Here is a 20,643-nt window from a genome sequence, read left to right as displayed (position 1 = left end):
CAAAATGGAGTTCAGTGTCATGTGGTCTGGTCACATGCCTTTCCATGCCTTGCTGAGTCATAGCAGCCATTACTCATAGCCTGGCTGAAACAGTCACAGGAAGCCTAAGTTCTTCCATTGTCCATTGTCTTTGTTGATGAGCCACCAGCACTGTATAGCTTCTTCATTGTTATACCTGAAAGGCTAGTTGTGGGTGTTACCCAGAGTAAGCACATTCGAAATACAGATACATAGTCAATACTCATAACTTTAGATACAAAAAAGATATATGCACACAAATAGGATAATAATATTCAGCAAATCATAACTTTTCCATAGACAGCTCATAAGACATATCATATCACAATCATACAACTATGATGAATATGGGGTGTAGTGTCACAGTGGTATCACACTATTTAATTATTATGGTTGGGTGTTAACCAGAGTACCACCATTTTTTTGGAGAGCGCATAAGGACCTCCAATAGAAATATATGTACATATAGTTTACCTCAATCAATAATTCAATTGCAATTTTTAGAAATTAATCAAAGGCTTTTTGTTCAAAGGAAAAAACTGTAAGGGAAACACTCAACATTAATGCAAAGGCAACATTGATAAATCATAACTTTTTTACCTTTTATACATTTATGTGCACCTTTATTAAATATTAAAATATAGTTACAAGTGTGTTATACTCAGAATGTCTCAAAATATCTCTCTGCCTCTCTCTCTCTCTCATCTGGTCTGTACATGGGCTGTATTCTCCTATCAACAATTGGAAAAAGACCAAACACAAAAGTTTTCTGATGTCAATTCCCTGTATAATTGACTTCCCACAATGTGCTCCTAATGTTACATGAGCTCTAACTTTTATGTCAGAATAATGTCTGCTCTCATGTGGTTTAAGAATCTCTAATCAATTTCTCTAAGTATAATGATCCTCTTAATTTCCTTTTCTTTTATTATTTGGATTGAAGTTGTCAGACCAGATGAGAGAGAGAGAGATTTTAAGGCAGTGATATGACTGAATGCTTGATGCATGTAGTTTGCATTCTCTTGTCCTTTTAAGAAAACTACAATTTTTCTTCCCACAAGTTACACTAACAGTTTTAACACTTAACAACAACATATATATTTAAATACACTAGTCTTCTTTCTGATGTTTATCAAATCGTTCCAACAGAGCTCTTAGTATACTTCCTGGTAGTTTTTGGTGTCTGTCTCTTAGCGTTTCAATGGCAATCTTTGTCTGTTAAGAGAAAGAAAGAGGGGGAAACCTTTTATATTTCAAGAATCACCACTTCAATCATCATTCTCTTCTAGTTTTCCCAAGGATGCTAAAGATATACATAAAACTCTGTGGAAAATGTTGGGAGAGGAGAAGGCAGGAAGGCTAAATTCTTCACAAGATCCCATGAAGCCCATGCTGAGGGATAGTCTCATTCCCACACACCTGTGTATTTTCCCCTGTGATAACCAAGCATACTAAACAGCCAGATCTACATATGCAAAAGTGACATGAAAATATTAGCTCACTACTACTCCATCTTGCAAACCCTTAGGCATATGCATAACTCAGGAGATTAATTTTATTAGCTTCAATAGGACTATAGCTGTAAGTGAAATTATTCACCTGTATTTGCAGGTTTGAGCCCTTAAACTGTGTGACTCGATATAATTTCGTATTTAAATTTCACAGTTTTTCAACTGGAGTTGTTATAAAGATCTTTTAACAAAGCTATCACTGCGGAAATCCTATTCAGATGTAAAACCTCTGATGCAAGGTGTAGAAGGCAGTTTTCTCCTTCAAAAACAGCTACTACCTTTTCAACCCCTATTTTAAATGTTTACCATTCATAAACATATGCATCAAATAAAGAGAGAGGTGTAGGATGTAAAAGGATAGTTCCTTAAGCAGTTTACAAACCCTGGTTTTTCAGACATGTTAAATCTCATCTACTGAATAATTTTGCTCAGACTAAAATCTGATGAATATTCAGCCTCGACCCTTTCCCTTGCTCTGTTGTAATGATTAGGGCCCAGAGGGCCTTCTCTGATTATGAGCTTAACATGTGGAAAGTGGGTAAAAGTTCAAAATTGTCACACTCCCTTGCTGTAGAACATTATTTAAGAAAAGGAAAAAGGAGATTGAATTAAACAGAGAGGATGTACTGATAGCACCCAAGGGCTGTACTTAACATCATGTCTGGTAAACAAGAGGAGTATGGGACTGGAACTCAATGGACCAAAATTGGTTCTTCAGAAATTAGTCCTAACTGGTGGACAAAATAAAGGATGGGCTATTCTGCCCATCACCCCCTTTTGGGATTCTTTTAGAGACTTTGTGAGAGAAAGGAAAAACCATTAGCACTACTGCAGCTGCTGCTGGGGGATTTTCATCTGACACATGGACCTTGGCACACCAGTGGGGATGCCTAACCAGGGCTGTCCTTAGACATATGTGGCTGCGCACCCGAAAATTTGGGGCACCCCTGGGTCTTACAGTCCACCCACCTGCCTCTTCCTATCTCTGTTCTGAGCCTCCCTGTAGGCTCCCACAGCTAGCTGCTGCAGCCTGATGACTCTTACTCTGGAGGGGATCTAGTAACAAAGACTTCCAGACTGCCAGACCAATTAGCACAACACTGAAACTGTTAAAGAGCCATTCAAGTGCTAAGGAAGCCATTTAACAGGCATTTGCCAACCCCCAGGTACATACTGTCAGTTTCTGAATTTACTGACAAAAACAGTTGTGCATTACTGTCATATTTACTCAGAACATGTTAGTCTACAGGACCTTAGTTTAAAATTTGCTTTAAAAATATTTCATTCGTGTGTTGCTAAAGATGATAAAATCACATCTCTAAAAAAATCCTTCCATAGATTTTTAGATGCACTGAGTATTCATCTTTAGCCTTAAATGCTTGGATCTTCAGACATAGTTTTTTAAATAAATCCTTCAAAGAATCACCCTTATCTAAAATACACATTTTAATTTTAATTACTATAATACAAAAAACTTGCTTCCAAAGTCTTCCTATCCTTTCTGTCCACCCCTTTCTCCCTTCACACCCCTGTTGAAGAGAGCCCAAGGGACAACACCGCTTTCCTGAGAGATACCTGAACAAACAAGTTTACCTTTCTTTACTTCTGACTATTTGAGGAACTAGTTTTAAGAGAACCCTCTAGCAAAATCAGTACCTAAGTAAGATATAAAATCATTTAAGAAAAGGAGTACTTGTGGCACCTTAGAGACTGACCAATTTATTTGAGCATAAGCTTTCGTGAGCTACAGCTCACTTCATCGGATGCATACTGTGGAAAATACAGACGATGTTTGTTTTCATACACACAAATCATGAAAAAATGGGTGTTTATTACCAGCAGGAGAGTGGGATGGGGGGAGAGAAAACCTTTTGTAGTGATAAACACCCATTTTTTCATGATTTGTGTGTATAAAAACAAACATCGTCTGTATTTTCCACAGTATGCATCCGATGAAGTGAGCTGTAGCTCACGAAAGCTTATGCTCAAATAAATTGGTTAGTCTCTAAGGTGCCACAAGTACTCCTTTTCTTTTTGCGAATACAGACTAACACGGCTGTTACTCTGAAACCTGTCATAAAATCCTGTGTTATGCCTAACATCTTTAGAAACATATTTTTTAAAAATTGGTGAAATTTCATAAACATGTCTATTGTTATGGAGATCACACAAAGTAAATTAGTGTTCCCTTTTTCTAAAAGCAATGAACATTGCTATGAACACACTAACCCTCTATGACTGATTAATTTAAAATTATGTCTTTGTGTTAGTGAGTTAAATATGTAGTAATCTGGAATTATTACCTTATGAAGGCTTAAGAGTACACTTAAAATACAAAATCATCTTAGAAATACTGATTAAGAAAATATAAAGCAGAGAAGAGCTGCATCATGTATTCCATAATATTTAAAGTTGTATTCAGCACAACAGCTGACTTGCCCTTACTACACAGTTTTTGCAAATAAATCTCTGACAAACTTCAGTGTATATCAAAAAACCTACGACTGACATTTTTTATTCCCAAATTTAGTGCTTTTAATTAGGTCCCTTCTGCATGTCCAGTCTTCACCTTCTGGCATGCAGTGGAAAACATGCTCCACCTTTTTTACAAAGAAATTGGAGAAGAGTGTTTTTTTCAAATGTCATTTGCTTCATTTGGGTTCAGGGATTTGGCTGGAAGGGGGTGATCAGGGAGGGGGAGAGAAGAGGAGAGAGACAGTGGGGAGAGGGCGGGGCCTGAGCAGAGTGGGGTAGGGCCTGGAGCAGAGCAGGGGTGGAGTATGGGCAGGGCCACTGGAGGGCTGGGGAGCTAGCCTCACCAAGCGGCAGCTTCGCCCACCACCCATGACAGCAGATAAGAGCAGGTCGGCTCCCACACACTGAGTGCACAGGTTTCAGAGTAACAGCCGTGTTAGTCTGTATTCGTAAAAAGAAAAAAGAAAAGGAGTACTTGTGGCACCTTAGAGACTAACCAGTTTATTTGAGCATGAGCTTTCGTGAGCTACAGCTCACTTCATCGGATGCATAGCATATCGTGGAAACTGCAGAAGACATTATATACACACAGAGACCATGAAACAAAACTTCCTCCCACCCCACTGTCCTGCTGCTAACAGCTTATCTAAAGTGATCATCAAGGAAGGCCATTTCCAGCACAAATCCAGGTTTTCTCACCCTTCCCCCCCCCACACACACAGACACACATACAAAGCAGGAGAGTGAGTTTGTATGTGTGTCTGTGTGTGGGGGGGGGAAGGGTGAGAAAACCTGGATTTGTGCTGGAAATGGCCTTCCTTGATGATCACTTTAGATAAGCTGTTAGCAGCAGGACAGTGGGGTGGGAGGAAGTTTTGTTTCATGGTCTCTGTGTGTATATAATGTCTTCTGCAGTTTCCACGATATGCTATGCATCCGATGAAGTGAGCTGTAGCTCACGAAAGCTCATGCTCAAATAAACTGGTTAGTCTCTAAGGTGCCACAAGTACTCCTTTTCTTTTTTCTTTTTACTGAGTGCACAGGGGCCGTATTCACAGAGCTGAATGTGTCAGCATGGTGCATTCTGCATGACGGAGAGGATACAGGGGTCTCTGCTGTGAACTGTGACTGTCTGCTGCCATGAGGCGGGCTGGGCAGCTTGGTATCCTTTGCTGCCTCATCCCTCCACCTTCCCCCCGGGGCTGCGAGCCAGGGCTGTGGGTGGGCATAGGGCCCCATAAACCCTAAGGACGGCCCTGTGCCTAACCATCACCATTGCCCCAGCAAGGACCCCAACTTGATACATGAGGTCCAACTCTGTCCTCCTCTCTCGTGTCCCCCTTCCTGTCCCTCACCATCTACCTCCTGTCCTCTCTCAGCTTTCTGCCTAATCTGAAGACCAAAAGCATCACACGGTCCCAGCATAACAAGGTGAGATGGTCCATCCAACTCTGCCAGTCAGAGAACGACTGGCAAAGGCAAGGGACCTGAACCTGTATGAGGAGACTTTGGCAAACCAGTAAAGTGCCTGAAACCACTATGGCTTATTGCTAAAAGCAGCCAAGTCAGCAGGCTGTAAATTGGCCATTCAGCAGTCTCAGTTTAATCAAGGCAGGAGGGGAGGGGGGGTTTTGGGTGCCACAGAGAGGGCAGCTTGACCCCACGTCCTTCCTGATAAGAATTGTGTTGAAGTTGCTGATACATGCATTTTAGAAGAGCAGAATGTGCCCCAAGAATGTCTATTGGGGCCTCAAGGCTGCGAACTCTGGAAAAACCCACACCTGGTTAATTGATCATCAGAAGGAACCTCTCGTTTGACCATTGAAACTGCTTACTCATGTAACCCTTCTGCCTGTCAGAGTTGGCAGCAACAAGGGCCGGGTTCAGTATCTAGGGGTTCCATTCCAATAACACAATGCAAAACTGGCTCGAGCCCCCACCCAGTGACCTGGGACAAATATATACCACCCCCGCTGGGCGCCTCCAAGAGGCAATACTTCCTCTCTCGCAAGCACATAGTCTGAGTGTAGCAAAAAGCCTTTTAATAACAGAGAGAAACAATGTGTCATTATGTTGGGGAAACACCACCAACAGGATTCATAACACAACCCATGAGCAAAAAACCCACCCCAAGCAAATTGGGGCATGTCCTTTCCCTTTGGTTCTTGAGTCCATCAACCCAAAATCACCCAAAGTCCCAAAAGTCCAACGACCCAAAAGTCTCTGTCCCTGGTCAGGGCAACCCCAGAGTTCGAAAGTTTATCTGCAGAGTTTTACCTCCCAACCTGGGTGGAGATTGCAGGGGGGAGGGTTAAGGGGCACCTTACGTGGTCCAAAGCTGATGGCCCCACCTCTCCATGGGGCTCCACTCTGCCAGCCACCCCATGAGCTGCTCTAGGCATCCAACAAACTGCTCTGCTCCACCAGCTGCTCTGCATCCCGCAAACTGCTCTACCATATATCTTCAGGCTCCCCCACTACTTAACACAACACTCAGTGATTTCAGCTCTTAGTAAGTTTCACTCTTTTGTGATTTCAGCTTGTAGTAGGGGAGCCTCAGTGCTGGTGCACCATTAGCCCAAAGTGAATTCAGCTCAGCAGCCTGTAACTAGACTCCTAATGGAATCAAAATTAGCTCTGATATTCCATAGTGGAGAGAGGAGGAAGTGCAATTAGCATGTAAGGCCCTCACCAGGGGGCCCATGCCACCAAGTATTAATACCTGTCCCCAGCCTCTCTCCATTCACAGAGTTTTGGAACCCATGTCCCTTGCCTAGCGAGTGCTACTTAGTTGATGGCGAGTCCCTCCATCATAACAAAAGGCCAAGTACAGCTCCACTGTCCTTGATTCCCATAATCAGGGTAATAACCATTTATTCTTCCTGCCCCAATAACAGAGACACTGGGGATCCCATAGCAGCCAAAGTGACCATTTGGGCAGCTATGGCCTATTTCTAGGCAGGGTGGGTGTGCCTATGCAAATAAGATTGGCCCCTGATCTTATTTTTCCACAACTTGCCACACCTCACCACCAGATGTCAGGGTGGAGCTCATCCTGACTCTGCTTACACTTAACAAGTTTGCTTTAAGGGACATGTCATTCTATTACTAATGTATAAATAAGGGGGAAAAGTTTGAGGTAGAGGGACTCTCCAGGACTGGACTCTCCCTCTGGATGCATCTTGTGTTCCCCACTGGCAGACGAGCTGCCTTTGTGCCACTCCAGAGCCACACTCAGCTTTGGTAATTATCAAGGGTTGGGGGTGTTTTACTAACCTGTTGCGGACGTGTGTAAGTGCTTGAGACTAAGTAAAGTTTAGCTTTAAGTGAAAGCACTCTTGTGTTGTCCTGTTTGTGCCAGCCATCTATCGGTCGGACAGCCGTGTCTCCCCTGATTTACTTCCTGACACCACCTTGCACAGAGTAAAAGTTACCAAGAGCTTTGGGTTGAAAGAACCCCTGGAAACAAACAGACCAATCAGATGATATCCCTGACTAGCCTCTTTGTATCCTGAGCACATCAACAAAAGCTGTATTTACACCTACTTATACTATTCCATCTCTTCTCCTGTGTCTGTTTTTGTCAAAAAGCAGGACTGAAAATTGAACAGCAAAACTAACTCTTCCCCACCAAGATGGGCTGCTTGACACAGCAAGAGACTCTAACTCATATCTGCTATCTCTGAAAAAGGGATTGTTTGTTTTGCATAATCACTTAATTCCAATGCTTTTCGCCTTGTTTTGATTCTTTTCCTTTCGTGTATATCAGTCAATATATTTCAGCCTTTGCCAGGAGTTTTCTCGTTGTTTGCCACAATAACTAAGCAGCCTAAGGTCTCTGTACTCAAGACCCCAAACCTTGTTTAAAATGGTTCATATTGTACAACAATCATGTTAACACCTCCTGTTCTCTAGGCCCATTTATTCCACCCAAAGTGATACAACGGCTTCCCCTCAGCATCAAAAAAATGTTTTAGTTAAAGAGGTCAGTGGGAGCTCTTGGGTGCTCAAGAAAAAAATCAGACTTGTGGAAAAAAATCAGACTATTTATTTAGGCATCTAACTATGGATTAGTGAGCCTAAGATTAGGCACATATATTGGCCAAAATTTTCTAAATTATTTAAATGGATGAGAGTCAGGAAATGAAAAACATTTCTGATAGTGGCATTAACCCCCACTGTGCTCCAGTAAGGCCAGAACCTCAGCCAATTCATGCCAATTGAGAATCTGTCTCATAACATTTATCATTTGCAGATGTCTAACTATATATCTTGTATGTAGTGTTGCTATAACTGTGTTGGTCCTAATAATAAAAGACAAAAATACCCTATCACCCATGGACGAACACTTTTCCTGAAATGATCAACTCCATATCTGACCTCTCTGTCCTTGTAATAAAAGGAAAACCTGAATAACATCATCAAAAGACAAGACATGGAGCTTAAATTCATAACCTTGCTAGACACTAAAAATCGTGGACTCAATAGAGATGCTGGTTTTATGTCTCATTACCACAATCTATGACCCACTAACTCTCCTTTGTCCTAAGACTGCAGATGTGGTAATTGTCCACTTCATCTTCAATGGTCTCTTGCAACATATGTTAACTTCTTATTCTTAACAATCTGCTCCACCTTTTATTAGGCAGTGACACTCTGAGTACCTTTCTCAGACCTGAATAAGAGCTGTGTGTAGCTCAAAAGTTTGTCTCTTTCACCAGCAGAGGTTGGTCCAATAAAAGATATTACCTCACCCACCTTGTCGCTATTTTGCATGTGTCCATGCAAGGGAAAAAGTGACTGGAATGTGGTTCCTTCTCACACATTTTGAAGGGCTCTGCGAGGTGTTTCATGTTTAGGAGGCTGAAGAGTAGGATTTGACTATAATAGTAGTACAGGATCAGGGCAGACTTTCAAAATGCACAAAGGGCAGTCAATGCAAGTCAATGGGAACTGGCATCTAATTCCCTTTTATCTCTTGGAAGATCTCCCCAAGTCACTGTGAAAACATTCACCTTTTCCTGATTTTTCTGTCTTTAATTTCATGTTGTATTAATATATTTTCTTGATTTTTTTAAAATGGAAAATCAAGAGAAACTGCCTCTGAGTTTACATATTTCAAGATGACCTGCAAAGCGAGACCTTTTTGCTATTAGTTTCTTGTGACAGAGTGCTGAGGCCTGACAGGTGGATCAGCACTCTGATCACTGTAGCCTGAATTCGTTTCCCATTGATGGCTGATTGAGTAAGCAGCTAAACAGAAAGTAATGCTGGGGAGGTAAGGAACTAATTAGGCCTCAGATGGCTAACCTGATAAACCAGGAAGGAAGTGTTACAAGAGGAGACGACTGGACTAGCTGAGCCAGATTGAAACAGTTCCCAAAAAGGGATATCTCATTTCCTAATGTCCTGGTAAAGAGGGACTAAAAACTGTAGGAATTAAAAACGGTGATGTTGCACTACACTGGTATTGGGAGAATGGTTTGTAATAAAATGCAGAGTGAACTCTAAAAGAAAGTGGGTGTGAGAGTTTCTGGGGCAGCACAGGATGGGAACAGAGCATTGCCCTAACACATTGCTACTCTAGGATAAGTAAATAAACCAGACTCAGGGATTTTATTTCCATATACTTTTCATTGGAAATAGACTTTTCCATTCTTTACAGGAGAACTTTGATAAAATCACTAGAAGATTAAATTAGTATTGCAGCCTTAAGTGATATCCTGAGCTAAATTTCTGTTTTCCCTCCAAACGGTCCCCGAGACTACCCACAAATTGTTGTTCCCTCTGTTCCTCTCTCCCATAAATCAAACAAAGGCTAGATTTTTTCTCAGATAAATAGGGATTGTGTCTGAAGAGTTTCAGTTTAGGATACAGCCTTGTGAGAGATCATTAGTCAGTTCCTATACCAAAGAAAGGGAAGAGAAGACTATAGACAATTATCATTTCTATTGCAAAACAAATTTAACAGCCTCTGAAAAGCATCTTTAGAAAAAAACGGTGAGGTAATCCCTCCAAGGCAGGAGGGATAAGTACAGGGCAAAACAAATAGTTGCCTTTGCTCTGCAGAGAACCTTTAAGATATTCCTCTGCCACTGCCCAATCTTAAAGTATTACAAATATTAGGAGCCTGCAGGATCTTACGTGTTCAAAGTGATGTTTATCAAATAGTACTGTCAGCTATTCATCAGCAATTTAAATTCACAGGACAACTTAATCTGGGATAAATAGTAATCCCATGTCACAAATGGCATGAAATTTCACTAATAGCCACTCCAGCAAACTCCTGGATTTAGAGTCAAGCTCTGTCCCTTTCTCAGGCATCCTCATTATTGAAAGATTTTGCAGGTCAAATTATGCCCTCAGATACACCTTTGCAATCCCATTGTCGTCAAAGAAGAGACCACTGAAAGCCTGCTGCTTCAGCTTTCTGCAGGAGTCCCCCTTTACCAAGCAAATATAGGAGGAGAACATGGAAACCTCCTAAAGTCCAGGGGCTGATTTGTCATTTTGTCTGAGTAAGGCTTCTACCCTTTCCCCTTGTTCCTTTGAAAAGAAGTCACCTTTCCTTTTCAGACCTTCTCTTTGGCATCTGGATCTATTTTACAGGACAGAACAAGGTGATGATTAGATGATTTGTTCTTTGAAAATTTTTAAAAGCGCAAAATGTGTGTTCTTCCCTTATCTCTGGATTTTCCCATTGTACACTCAGGATGCCCTTCCCCTCTGTGGTGGTGGTGAGGGGAAAGGGGAGACAGGACGCTGATGATCTGAATCTAAGGGAAAACAAATGCTTCTCTGAATTTGTAAGTGGTCGAAATCATGTTTATGCTGGTGTGGGAATCTAACTGTTCCTGTATTCCCAGATCCAAATGAATGGCTCCTGGGAGCAGAAAAGGTATTTTGCTCCTTCAGGAAGTCAGGCTTGCCTGCATTTGAAGTCATTTTTGGTTTTAGAAACAGCTTTGTGAAGTTCCTCAACCATCTTCTATCCAGATAAGCATTTACGCTTCACTTATCACTATAGAATCAAAAAGATACCACAAAATAGAAAAGGAATAAAAAAACTAGGAGGAAAGAGGCAATAATTGTACAGTCCTTCTAGCCCCCACAGAAAAAGATTACAGAAGCTGCCTGAAGGCAAGGAGCTATGATGCAAGACATCCTGAAACAACACTTCTGCTGCCTCCATGCTTTGTGGATGAGGACCTGCCTCTCTGATGAAGCTAAGCAGACAAAGCCTTTGCAAGGTAATCTGTGATTTGGGGTGTAGGCTACAGGAAAGCTTATCCCTTCTTGATGGCTGTGGAATGCCTATATAGCTATTCTACACTGCCTCCTTGCATTAATACAGTTGCCACATAGTTTCCAGATTCCAGACAACCCAACAGGGTAAGTCTTTTCTTCCCTATTGTACGGATTATAATTTGGGCGGGGGTGGGGGCTGGAAGAGGCAAAGTCTGGGAGGGAAGAATACAGGAGCACTGTTCTTTTCAGGCTTCTACACTCATTCTCTAAGCTGTTAAAGAGGAGACTTGGCAGCCATGGACCATTAAAAACCCCTTTAGTACTGCTGGGGACGTCATGCTTAATGTTTGCCCTAAACGACTTCCTGAATGAGTGACTAGCCAAGAAAGTGCAGTGGGGGAACTGTATCTGACCTCCAAGTTTAACCACTTGCAACCAAAAAATAAAGAAATAAATCACATATTAATTATGCCCCTTCTCATGCCCCAAAGCACTGCAAGGCGTTTTTTATATTAACATCACCACAAAACTAAAACCCATCTGCTGAGCTTGTCTACCTATCCCTGACCACACAGTCATGCTGTTCCTATTTGGAGATGAAGCACTGTGTGTGGCAGAGCAGAGGTGAGGAGTCGAATGGGAGTAAGACCAGGTGGTTAGAGATAAGAAGCCTGTGTTAGCTCTCCACTGCCCACTGTGTTCCACAGTCTGCAGCAGTAGATCCTTTTCTCTTCTCTCCTTTGGATCTCCCAGAGGAAGAACTTCATCCTAACTGGATGAGTCTCTCCTGGGTTGTTCAGACCCACAGTCGTTCAGGAGCGGCACAACTCAGATGACTACAGGTGTGTTTGGACTGGGGTCTGATATTGGAACCTGTCGTAAATATAAAGGGAAGGGTAACCATCTTTCTGTATACAGTGCTATAAAATCCCTCCTGCCAGAGGCAAAGTCCTTTTACCTGTAAAGGGTTAAGAAACTCAGGTAACCTGGCTGGCATCTGACCCAAAATGACCAATGAGGGATCAAGATACTTTCAAATCTGGAGGGGGGGGGAAAGGCTTTTGTCTGTCTGTGTGATACCTTTGCCGGGAACAGATCAAGGATGCAAGCCCTCCAACTCCTGTAAAGTTAGCAAGTAATCTAGCTAGAAAATGCATTAGGTTTTCTTTGTTTTGGCTTGTGAAATTCGCTGTGCTGGAGGAAATGTGTATTCCTGGTTTTGTGTCTTTTTGTAACTTAAGGTTTTGCCTAGAGGGATTCTCTGTTTTGAATCTGACTGCCTGTAAGATTATCTTCCGTTCTGATCTTACAGAATTGTTCTCTTATCTTTTTTTGTTCTTCTAATAAAAGTTCTGTTTTTTAAGAATCTGATTTGGTTTTTTGGGTCTGAAAAATCCAAGGCTGGTTTGTGCTCATCTTGTTTATTCTCAAGTCTCCCCAGGAAAGGGGGTGTAAGGGCTTGGGGGGATATTTTGGGGAAATAGGAACTCGAAGTGGTCCTTTCCCTGTTCTTTGTCTAAATCACTTGGTGATGGCAACATACTGTTCAAAGACAAGGCAAAGTTTGTGCCTTGGGAAAGTTTTTAACCTAAGCTGGTAAGAATAAGCGTAGGGGGTCTTTCATGCAGGTCTCCACATCTGTACCCTAGAGTTCAGAGTGGGGAGGGAACCCTGACAGAACCTAAGAAGTATTTTCACTCAGATCAAAATAAAATGAGACGTATTATAATCAAGATACCTAAATTCAACCTACTTTGTGCCACCCAGGACTTTTTTTTTTTTTGATTCAAGACATAGGTTCCCAATCTTTTCCCTAAGATAGGACACACCTTAGCAGAGAATTTTTTTCATGGACCACTTCCCCTTCAGGGATGATGGAGAAAATATCCCACTAGCAACACAGCTGATTGCTTACATCCAAAAGTAACTTCACAGAAGTATTTCCATCTCTTTAACTGAGGGAGTGCATCTTCACAGGGTTCACAACTCAGGAGTGATTGCAGACACTCAGCTGCTGTTGGACAATAATATGACAGCAGTAACCCAGTCAGCTTTTTACCTTCTTTGTCTGATTAGAACCTTGTATCCTTTAAAGACGCACCTCTGCCATTTGCACCCTTATTACCCAAGAGTAGACTGTTGCAATGTGCTTTCTTTAGAGTTACACATTAAAAGCATTCAGAGAGGAACACTAGGGCAGAAAACAGTGGAACTCTGGTTGAGTAAGGCATCATTCTGGGAACACATGACATCAGTGCTCTGGCATTTGTGTAATGGTCTCTGTGTGGAATTTAAGGTGTTGGCTATGACTTAGGAAGCCTTAAATAGCCTGTGACCTGCCTACCTGAGAAATTGCCTCTCTTCCCGTGCCATAATGCCACAGCTGTGGTCACCAGAGGCACTCAAGCTGAATCCCCTTCACTGGAAAGGAGAGAGTAGTGGATAGCAGGGCACTCTCTGTGAGAGCTCTAAGATTTTAGAACTTGCTCTAAATAGCTGCCAGACATCTGTTAGATGGGTTTTTGGAGGGGGCTGAAGTATACCATCTGGAACTAGGAATGTGTGGAAAGAAGCTCTTCTGTGGGTGGCTGGCTGGGAGAGTTCTTCTCTGAAAGATTGTTTTAATGCTGCTGGGGTTTTGTTGTAATATTAAGTATGTGTTAGGCACCAGAGCCTTGTGTGGGCATTTATAAAAGTTATTAATTTACATCAGTTTAAATAATGTAATGTAATGCAATGTATTTTAGCTTCTTTTAAGACAGTTTCCCATCTGGAAACAAGAAGCACAGCCAGGACCTTGTGATTAGCCAACTCTTCACCGACCAACAGCAAGTGCTCCACAGAACACAGTTCAGAAACCTCTGGTGTAAAGTATTGAGGGAGAAGGCCAGGGAGGATGGTGATGAGATTAGAACAATGCACAAATCTGTGGAGGAATCTAACAGAATAAGATAATGTTATCAGGATAAAAAGATATTTCAGCCAGAGATACGTTATTGAATAACAGTACACTATGTAAGATGGCCAATGTACTGTAAGAAAGTTTTACTTCATAAGAAACAATAGACATGGAATTTAATGTCAAATACTTCAGACCTAACTAACATCATTTAAATTAAGACCGTAGACTCCCTGAAATTACAAAAAGAACATCCAACTTACCTTTTCAACTAGTTCCGTAGCTGTTATATTTGGATCATATGGAATGGGATCTCCAATATATGTGCGAAGTTTGACTGGGAACCCTCCATATCCAGGAATGAGTAACAATCGAGAACGTTCATAGAACCACCTAAAAAACCCTGTGAATTAGAAAAAGAGGAGGGGAGGTTTACATTTTGAGAGAGAACCTTTAGAAGTCAGCAGAGTCCCTGAATCACAATGGTGTCTGGATTGCAACAAACAAATTTTAAATGATATGGGTGTTTGATAAAAGGCTACATGAAGTAGGTCAAACAATATGCAGCACACATAATCTTGAAAATAATTATCTACTCTTTCATTACCTCTTGCATATTCAATATCAGGTTAAATGGCTCACCATGTACAGAACAATTAATGCTTAGTTCAATAAATGCATATTTAGATTAGATAACCCATGTGCACTTTGGTTTACATGACAAAGAAACAGTTACTAGAGTTAAAAGAGAACAACAGATTCGAAAGAAATTCGCAAGACTAGTATTTCCCAGAAACAGTTGATTTTGAAAATATAAATAAAAGAAAAACTCCAAGAATTTGAAAAGATGCATATGAAGTAAATCTTACCTATTTTTCCAAGCATCCTATATCCTTCCCGAATATTCTGTGTGAACAAAGGGATGATGGGCTAAGAAATGAGGAAAAAGAAGTGGAAAGACTTTAAGTTCAGCCTCCGTTTTTGTTTTAAATATTTCATCATCTCTGTAGAGGGACCTTCTGCATCTATATTACATGGTTATAGTCCACTTTACCATCCCATTAAATAAAAATGGGACTGACAAGTTATCATGACTAGAAACTCCAAAGGAGCTGCATGTTTGTCAGGAAAGCCTACAGCTAGTTATGTACCAGGTGAGGCTCAATTTTCTGAGATCTCTTAGAACCTCTGTCACATGTTGCTGTTATCACGATGAACACCAAAACAACACTGACAGGATCACATTTAGAAGCAGAAAAAATAATTCCACAGATATCACAATTATCAGTTTCATGAGTTTGTTCAGCAATTTTTTTCAGTGCCTAAGAAGTCAGAGTACTAGTGAGTTAGTCAAAAAAATCATCCACACATATTATTTTGGTAACAAAATCTTGCAAAAGTCCTATAGAAAACAGACTATGCAATTTAAGAATCCCACTTTTACTATGAAATGCCTGCAAATGTTGGGGCAGAGGACAAGAAAGGATGATCATGCATAACTGAATGTTTCCTTTCTTATGCCTTTAATACTAAATAGCTTTAAGAAGCTGTAATTTCTCAGAAAATTATTTTCCTTCAAATATGATACAGATCATCGTCTCTCTGAAGCACATATTGAGCTAGTATAGGTCACATCACGTCACAGTAGAGGTTCTTCCTAAACCTTATGTTGTGACAGTGTCTTCATTATTGATATTATAGATCGAGTGCCAACCATGTACATGGCGTGGCACAGAATTTTGCTTCCCCTTTAGTTCTCATGCCAAGAGGTTTATCAGAGATATGAATTAGAGCAGGGTTCTTACATTTTTTTATAGTGTAGACCACATCTTAACAGAGAGTGTATTTCTTGTGCAACATCCCTACAACAACTGCTCAGAGGGAAAAGTAACATCAGGAAATTAGTTATATTTAAACTATTTAATTTTTTTTAAAGTCACACTATCTGAACTTTTCATTTAATCTCATCATCATGCCATCTGTTCCAAATCTCTCGCTTATCCTGATTAGGCTTTTCTGGCATTAGGTCACCTTCTTTTCTCACACTGTGGAACATCTTGTCGCCCTCTCTCCTGCAAATATTGCTTGGCTCTGTTCTACCACTGATGGCTGGACTCCTATTTATCAGCTTCCAGGTCCTCTCCTGCCAGCAGTTCCACTCCTGCTGGTAATTCTGGTCCCAGAAGGCAGCTCCCATTTCCTCTCCTCTTCTGCTGAAGCAGCAGCCCATAGTGGAGACAGCTAAGATGACTTCTCCTTCTTTTCTTCTGCTTTTTTTTCTTTAAAATGTATCTCTTTCAAGTCATATCTATACAGCTTTATAGAAATTTGACTAATAAACAGAGGGGAAGGATGATGTTCCCTGGACCACATTTCATATTTCCAAGACAGATTGAATTTGTGCATTAATCTTGCTCTTCGCCTTTCTTCTGTCATAACAGCTCTACTCTTCATTAGTCAAACAAAGCTGCAGTAAAAAATATAAGCCAGAATACCATTTGCTGAATACTGTAACACCTATGTGACAAAACGCTACTGAAGCACCCTGACCACGGAGGTTTCTGCAGCACAGAGAAGGCTGCTGACTTAACTGGAAGCAAATAACCCGTTTCTGGTGGGAGGATTAATGACACCCGGGTGCTAACTGTTGGGCTGATGAGACAACTGGCTCAGTAACTGGGAGGAACAGGAAGCCTGAGAGCTCAGAGGGTGACCGTGGGGAGAAGAGAAGGCTGTGTGTTAGTCTCCTCCTGCTGTATACCTGTGTCATGTTCTGTTTTGCTTGGGAACTGAACAATAAATGTACACATGGTGAAAGGGAAAGAGCATGAGTGAGTTTCTGACAGAGACCATGAAAACGGGCTGGGCAGCACTGCCCACTGGGTAGCTGAAGAGGCACCTTGTGACAACCTACTATTGTACAACTATGCACCCGAAGAATTCTTCATTCTACTCCACTGATATAATATTGAATTTATTTAAACTGGAAATTGGACTAATTTAGTCACTCTGTCCCCTTTGCTCTTTTGGGAAGGGAATCTACAATCTTTTCAAAAATTTAAAGTTAGAAGTCCGATGCTCCATTTCCATCACATGCCCACTGGTGCATAACCAGTCACTACAAGGTGCGGGGAGACTCACAACTTCCACGTTCTTACTATAGTATATTTGCCTGCTAGAAAGAACAGGCCCAATCCTCTTTTGCAACAGTTAGCTCTCATTACACCTTCTTCTCCAACCCCCAGCATGGGGGCGCTGGGGGAAGTAGCTGGGGAAAAGGAAGCATGACCAGGGGGTGTCTACACCCTGGAGATCCATGGTTGCCATTTTGGTCCCTTGAGGCCAAGGGCAGCCTACTTAAAATAGAGTATCCTCAAAACTTCACCAACACTGAGGCCCTGTAGCCCCAGGATCAGGAGAGTGCAAAGGTGACAAATCTACCTTTATACCTCCCATGTTGAGATCCACTGAGCAAAGATCAGATACAGCCCAAGATCTGGGCCAAAATTTTTAAGAAAGGTTTTGAGATTTTGCGTTTAGGTTGTTACTGTTTATTCCTAAAACTGCCTCCTGCAGGGAGAACTTACCTTTCTCGGTCCATTAATGTTTTTGGTATCATTTACAATTTTCTGTCAATAATTCTGTATTTTCAGATAATGCCAAATTATATTTTCGAAGTCTCCTTCCACACTGCACTACTTATGTGGCAGTAATTTTAGGGACAACAGTCCTGTAGGGGCATGATAGAATCTATGTTATGGAGACACAGACACTAGGACATCTGCTCAGTTTTCCACTTAAAGCAAGGATTCAACCTGTTTGAGTTGTAGGAAGAACTCCCAAATTTACAGCATGTAACTGTGACTAAAGATTGACTTGAAAACTCAGAAAACCCAATCTGATCATTTATAAAATGAGAAAATAATTAAAAACGGGCCCTTTAAGAAATTATTTTTTAGTCCCTTCCACTAAAAAATTTGTTAGTACTAACCCTTTAAATTTTTGAGATAGAAAACCAAGTATTCTCAAAATTGGAGATCTGTACTGCTTCTACAACAGCCCACACAAGGGCATGTTTTGATACAATAATATTGTCAATACCAACTTTATTCATCATATTTTTATACACAGAATGCACACACTTGCTCTTATGGTTTGTATACATAAACGCTGTTCTGGAGCATGAATACAGACTATTTGAGTAAAATTATAATCTCTCTCTAGAATGTAGCTTGAACCATAACATCATTAATTGCAGTTTAGTGCTAGCTTTTGCAGATTCTTTTTCATATTTCTCTACTTCTTTTTAAAAATAGTTAAGCTATCTTTAGTTCAAGGACCCAATTAAAGACCCCTATCACAAACTACACGTGGGTAAGGATCTAAGGGCAAGTCAACAATTAAAATGCTGCATTGGTAAAGCCAGCTGCACCACGGTAGCACTTTCATGAAGACACTCTATGCCAATGGGAGACAGCGTAGTTAATCTACCTGCCCAAGAGGCAGTAGCTATGTCTACAGGAGAGGCCCTCCTGCTGACAAAGCGCTGTGTACACTGGGAGTTAGGATGGATTTTTCCACACCCCTGAGCAACACAGTTATACTAATGTAAGTCGGTAGTGTAGACCAGACCTAAGGGAAGATTAACAAACTGTTTTATTCCATTGGGGAGACAAGGAGGGTGATAGGTAATATCTTTTATTGGACCAACTTCTGTTGGTGAGAGACAAGCTTTTGAGCCACACAGAGCTCTTATTCGGGTCTTGTAAAGGTATTCCTAGCACCACAGCAAAATCATTGGTGGCGGCTGAAGCTTCTCCTGGGGAATGCTACCTGTCTATCCTGCCTCTTCCACCTTCACCCACGCCTACACTCCACCCCCATTCCACCCCAGTCCCCACTGCTATTCGACCCCAGGCCCGGCCCCCCTGCTGCCGCTTGCACCGTCCCTCCTCACCCTCCCACCTGTCGCTCACCACATCCCTCCTCAACTACCACCCACCGCCAGACACACACCCTTCCCGACCACTGTGAAACCTCCTCACCTGCTGCTGGCTCGCTGCATCCCTCCTCACTCCCCCGACCACTGCCAGACACCCCCCGCCCCCGACCACTGTGAAACCTCCTCACCTGCTGCTGGCTCGCTGCGTCCCTCCGCACTCCTGCACCCACCACTTGCCTCCTCAACCCCCGGCTCGGCACCTGCCTCCTCACCCCCTGGCCTGCCACTGGCCTCCTTCCAGAGCGAAAAGCATGAGTATTGAAAGCTTCAATTAAAGAGCTAGTCTCTGTAGCTAGCAGCTATAATAGACTCACATTCTTCGTGGCTTGGGCACAGAGATGGGCATGTAACACACAATGATCAGTGGGTTAAACATATTTATATACACACACAAGAAACCACTCACCACTTTTGCATCTATAGCCACTTGAGCAAAGCCTTTGCGATTACCCCACAGGAGGTTGTAGTTTTCATCACTAAAGAATGCTTCTCGACCTCCACCTGGTGAGACACCCAATAAGTTGCCTTTCTTCAGAATTTCAACACTTTCATTTCTTCCACTATGCACTGCAGGTAACAGGTTAAAAAGCAGTTGTATTCCTGCAATAAACATAACCAGTAGAGACCAATATGGTATATTAGACCTCATTACATAATTATTACTTACACATATTCAAAATAAAACCCAGTCAAAAACTCTCCAACACACACACACCCACCCACCCCTTCAGCAATTTTAAGTGTGTTTACATATTACATATCTGATCAAACTGGAGATGTCATAGTCATCAGTAATAAATCCAGTGTAAATACTCAGATATAACTAGGGGTTACAGCTTCAACCCACAGTAGAATGGAAATGTACTTGCACTTTCCAAGTGTGGCAGAGTTCCAGCCTTAATAACTAGCAGTGCCCATTGGAGAGCTCACGTTATCCCTTCCTACCCTTCCTTTCCCTGGTTCCTGAACAGTCTAGGTGCCAGGCTATAAAAGGGGCATGGTGAGCCACAGCCACCTCAGTTCCTTTCAACACATGCAATAACAGACTCTCCGGACATTTGATACAGATGCTAAAACCCCTCACATAGTTCGTCAGGTGGAGCTAAGGATAGGAGTTAATTTATAGTGTAGTCAGTTAGGACAGTTTAGTTTTAAAGTAAGAATTTTAATGAAGGATTCAAATGGTGGCTCTGAAGAGGAAGCCTGGATTCAAACATGTCTCCTGTCTGGAGGTGTTTTCCACATCAATTGCACATTCTGGATGCCTTGCTTCCTTTGGGAAGGGATGCCCTTCATCGAAGTGCTCAATCTGTGTCATGTTTACTCCAAGAGCTAAGAAGGAGAGCCAGCTAACACAGAAGCTGAAAAGACATCAGATACAGGGGATAAGCAGAGACCATCCTCAGTTCTACGTCCTTTGGGTCAGGATAAATAGAAACCTTATGGACTTCCATCCATTCTGATGGTACCTTCAACTCCAGCAGCCTCTG

At 41.8% G+C, this 20,643-nt stretch overlaps 1 protein-coding gene across 1 annotated transcript in view; it reads right to left on the bottom strand.

Moving 5' to 3' along the window:
• Window positions 1-706: 706 nt before the first annotated feature.
• Window positions 707-20,643, bottom strand: part of LOC141982360 (DGAT1/2-independent enzyme synthesizing storage lipids-like) — a 45,487-nt gene continuing 25,550 nt past the window's right edge. Inside the window, exons 4-7 of the mRNA XM_074944370.1 lie at window positions 19,560-19,753; window positions 15,021-15,081; window positions 14,415-14,554; window positions 707-1,233 (exon numbers count right to left, since the gene is read on the bottom strand). Coding sequence (XP_074800471.1) covers window positions 1,129-1,233; window positions 14,415-14,554; window positions 15,021-15,081; window positions 19,560-19,753 — 500 coding nt within the window. The 3' untranslated portion in view covers window positions 707-1,128. The remainder of the gene's footprint in view (window positions 1,234-14,414; window positions 14,555-15,020; window positions 15,082-19,559; window positions 19,754-20,643) is intronic.

Source organism: Natator depressus, chromosome 2 (genome assembly GCF_965152275.1).
Source record: "Natator depressus isolate rNatDep1 chromosome 2, rNatDep2.hap1, whole genome shotgun sequence".
Lineage (NCBI taxonomy): Eukaryota > Metazoa > Chordata > Testudines > Cheloniidae > Natator > Natator depressus.
This window is presented reverse-complemented; position numbering and strand designations above follow the sequence as displayed.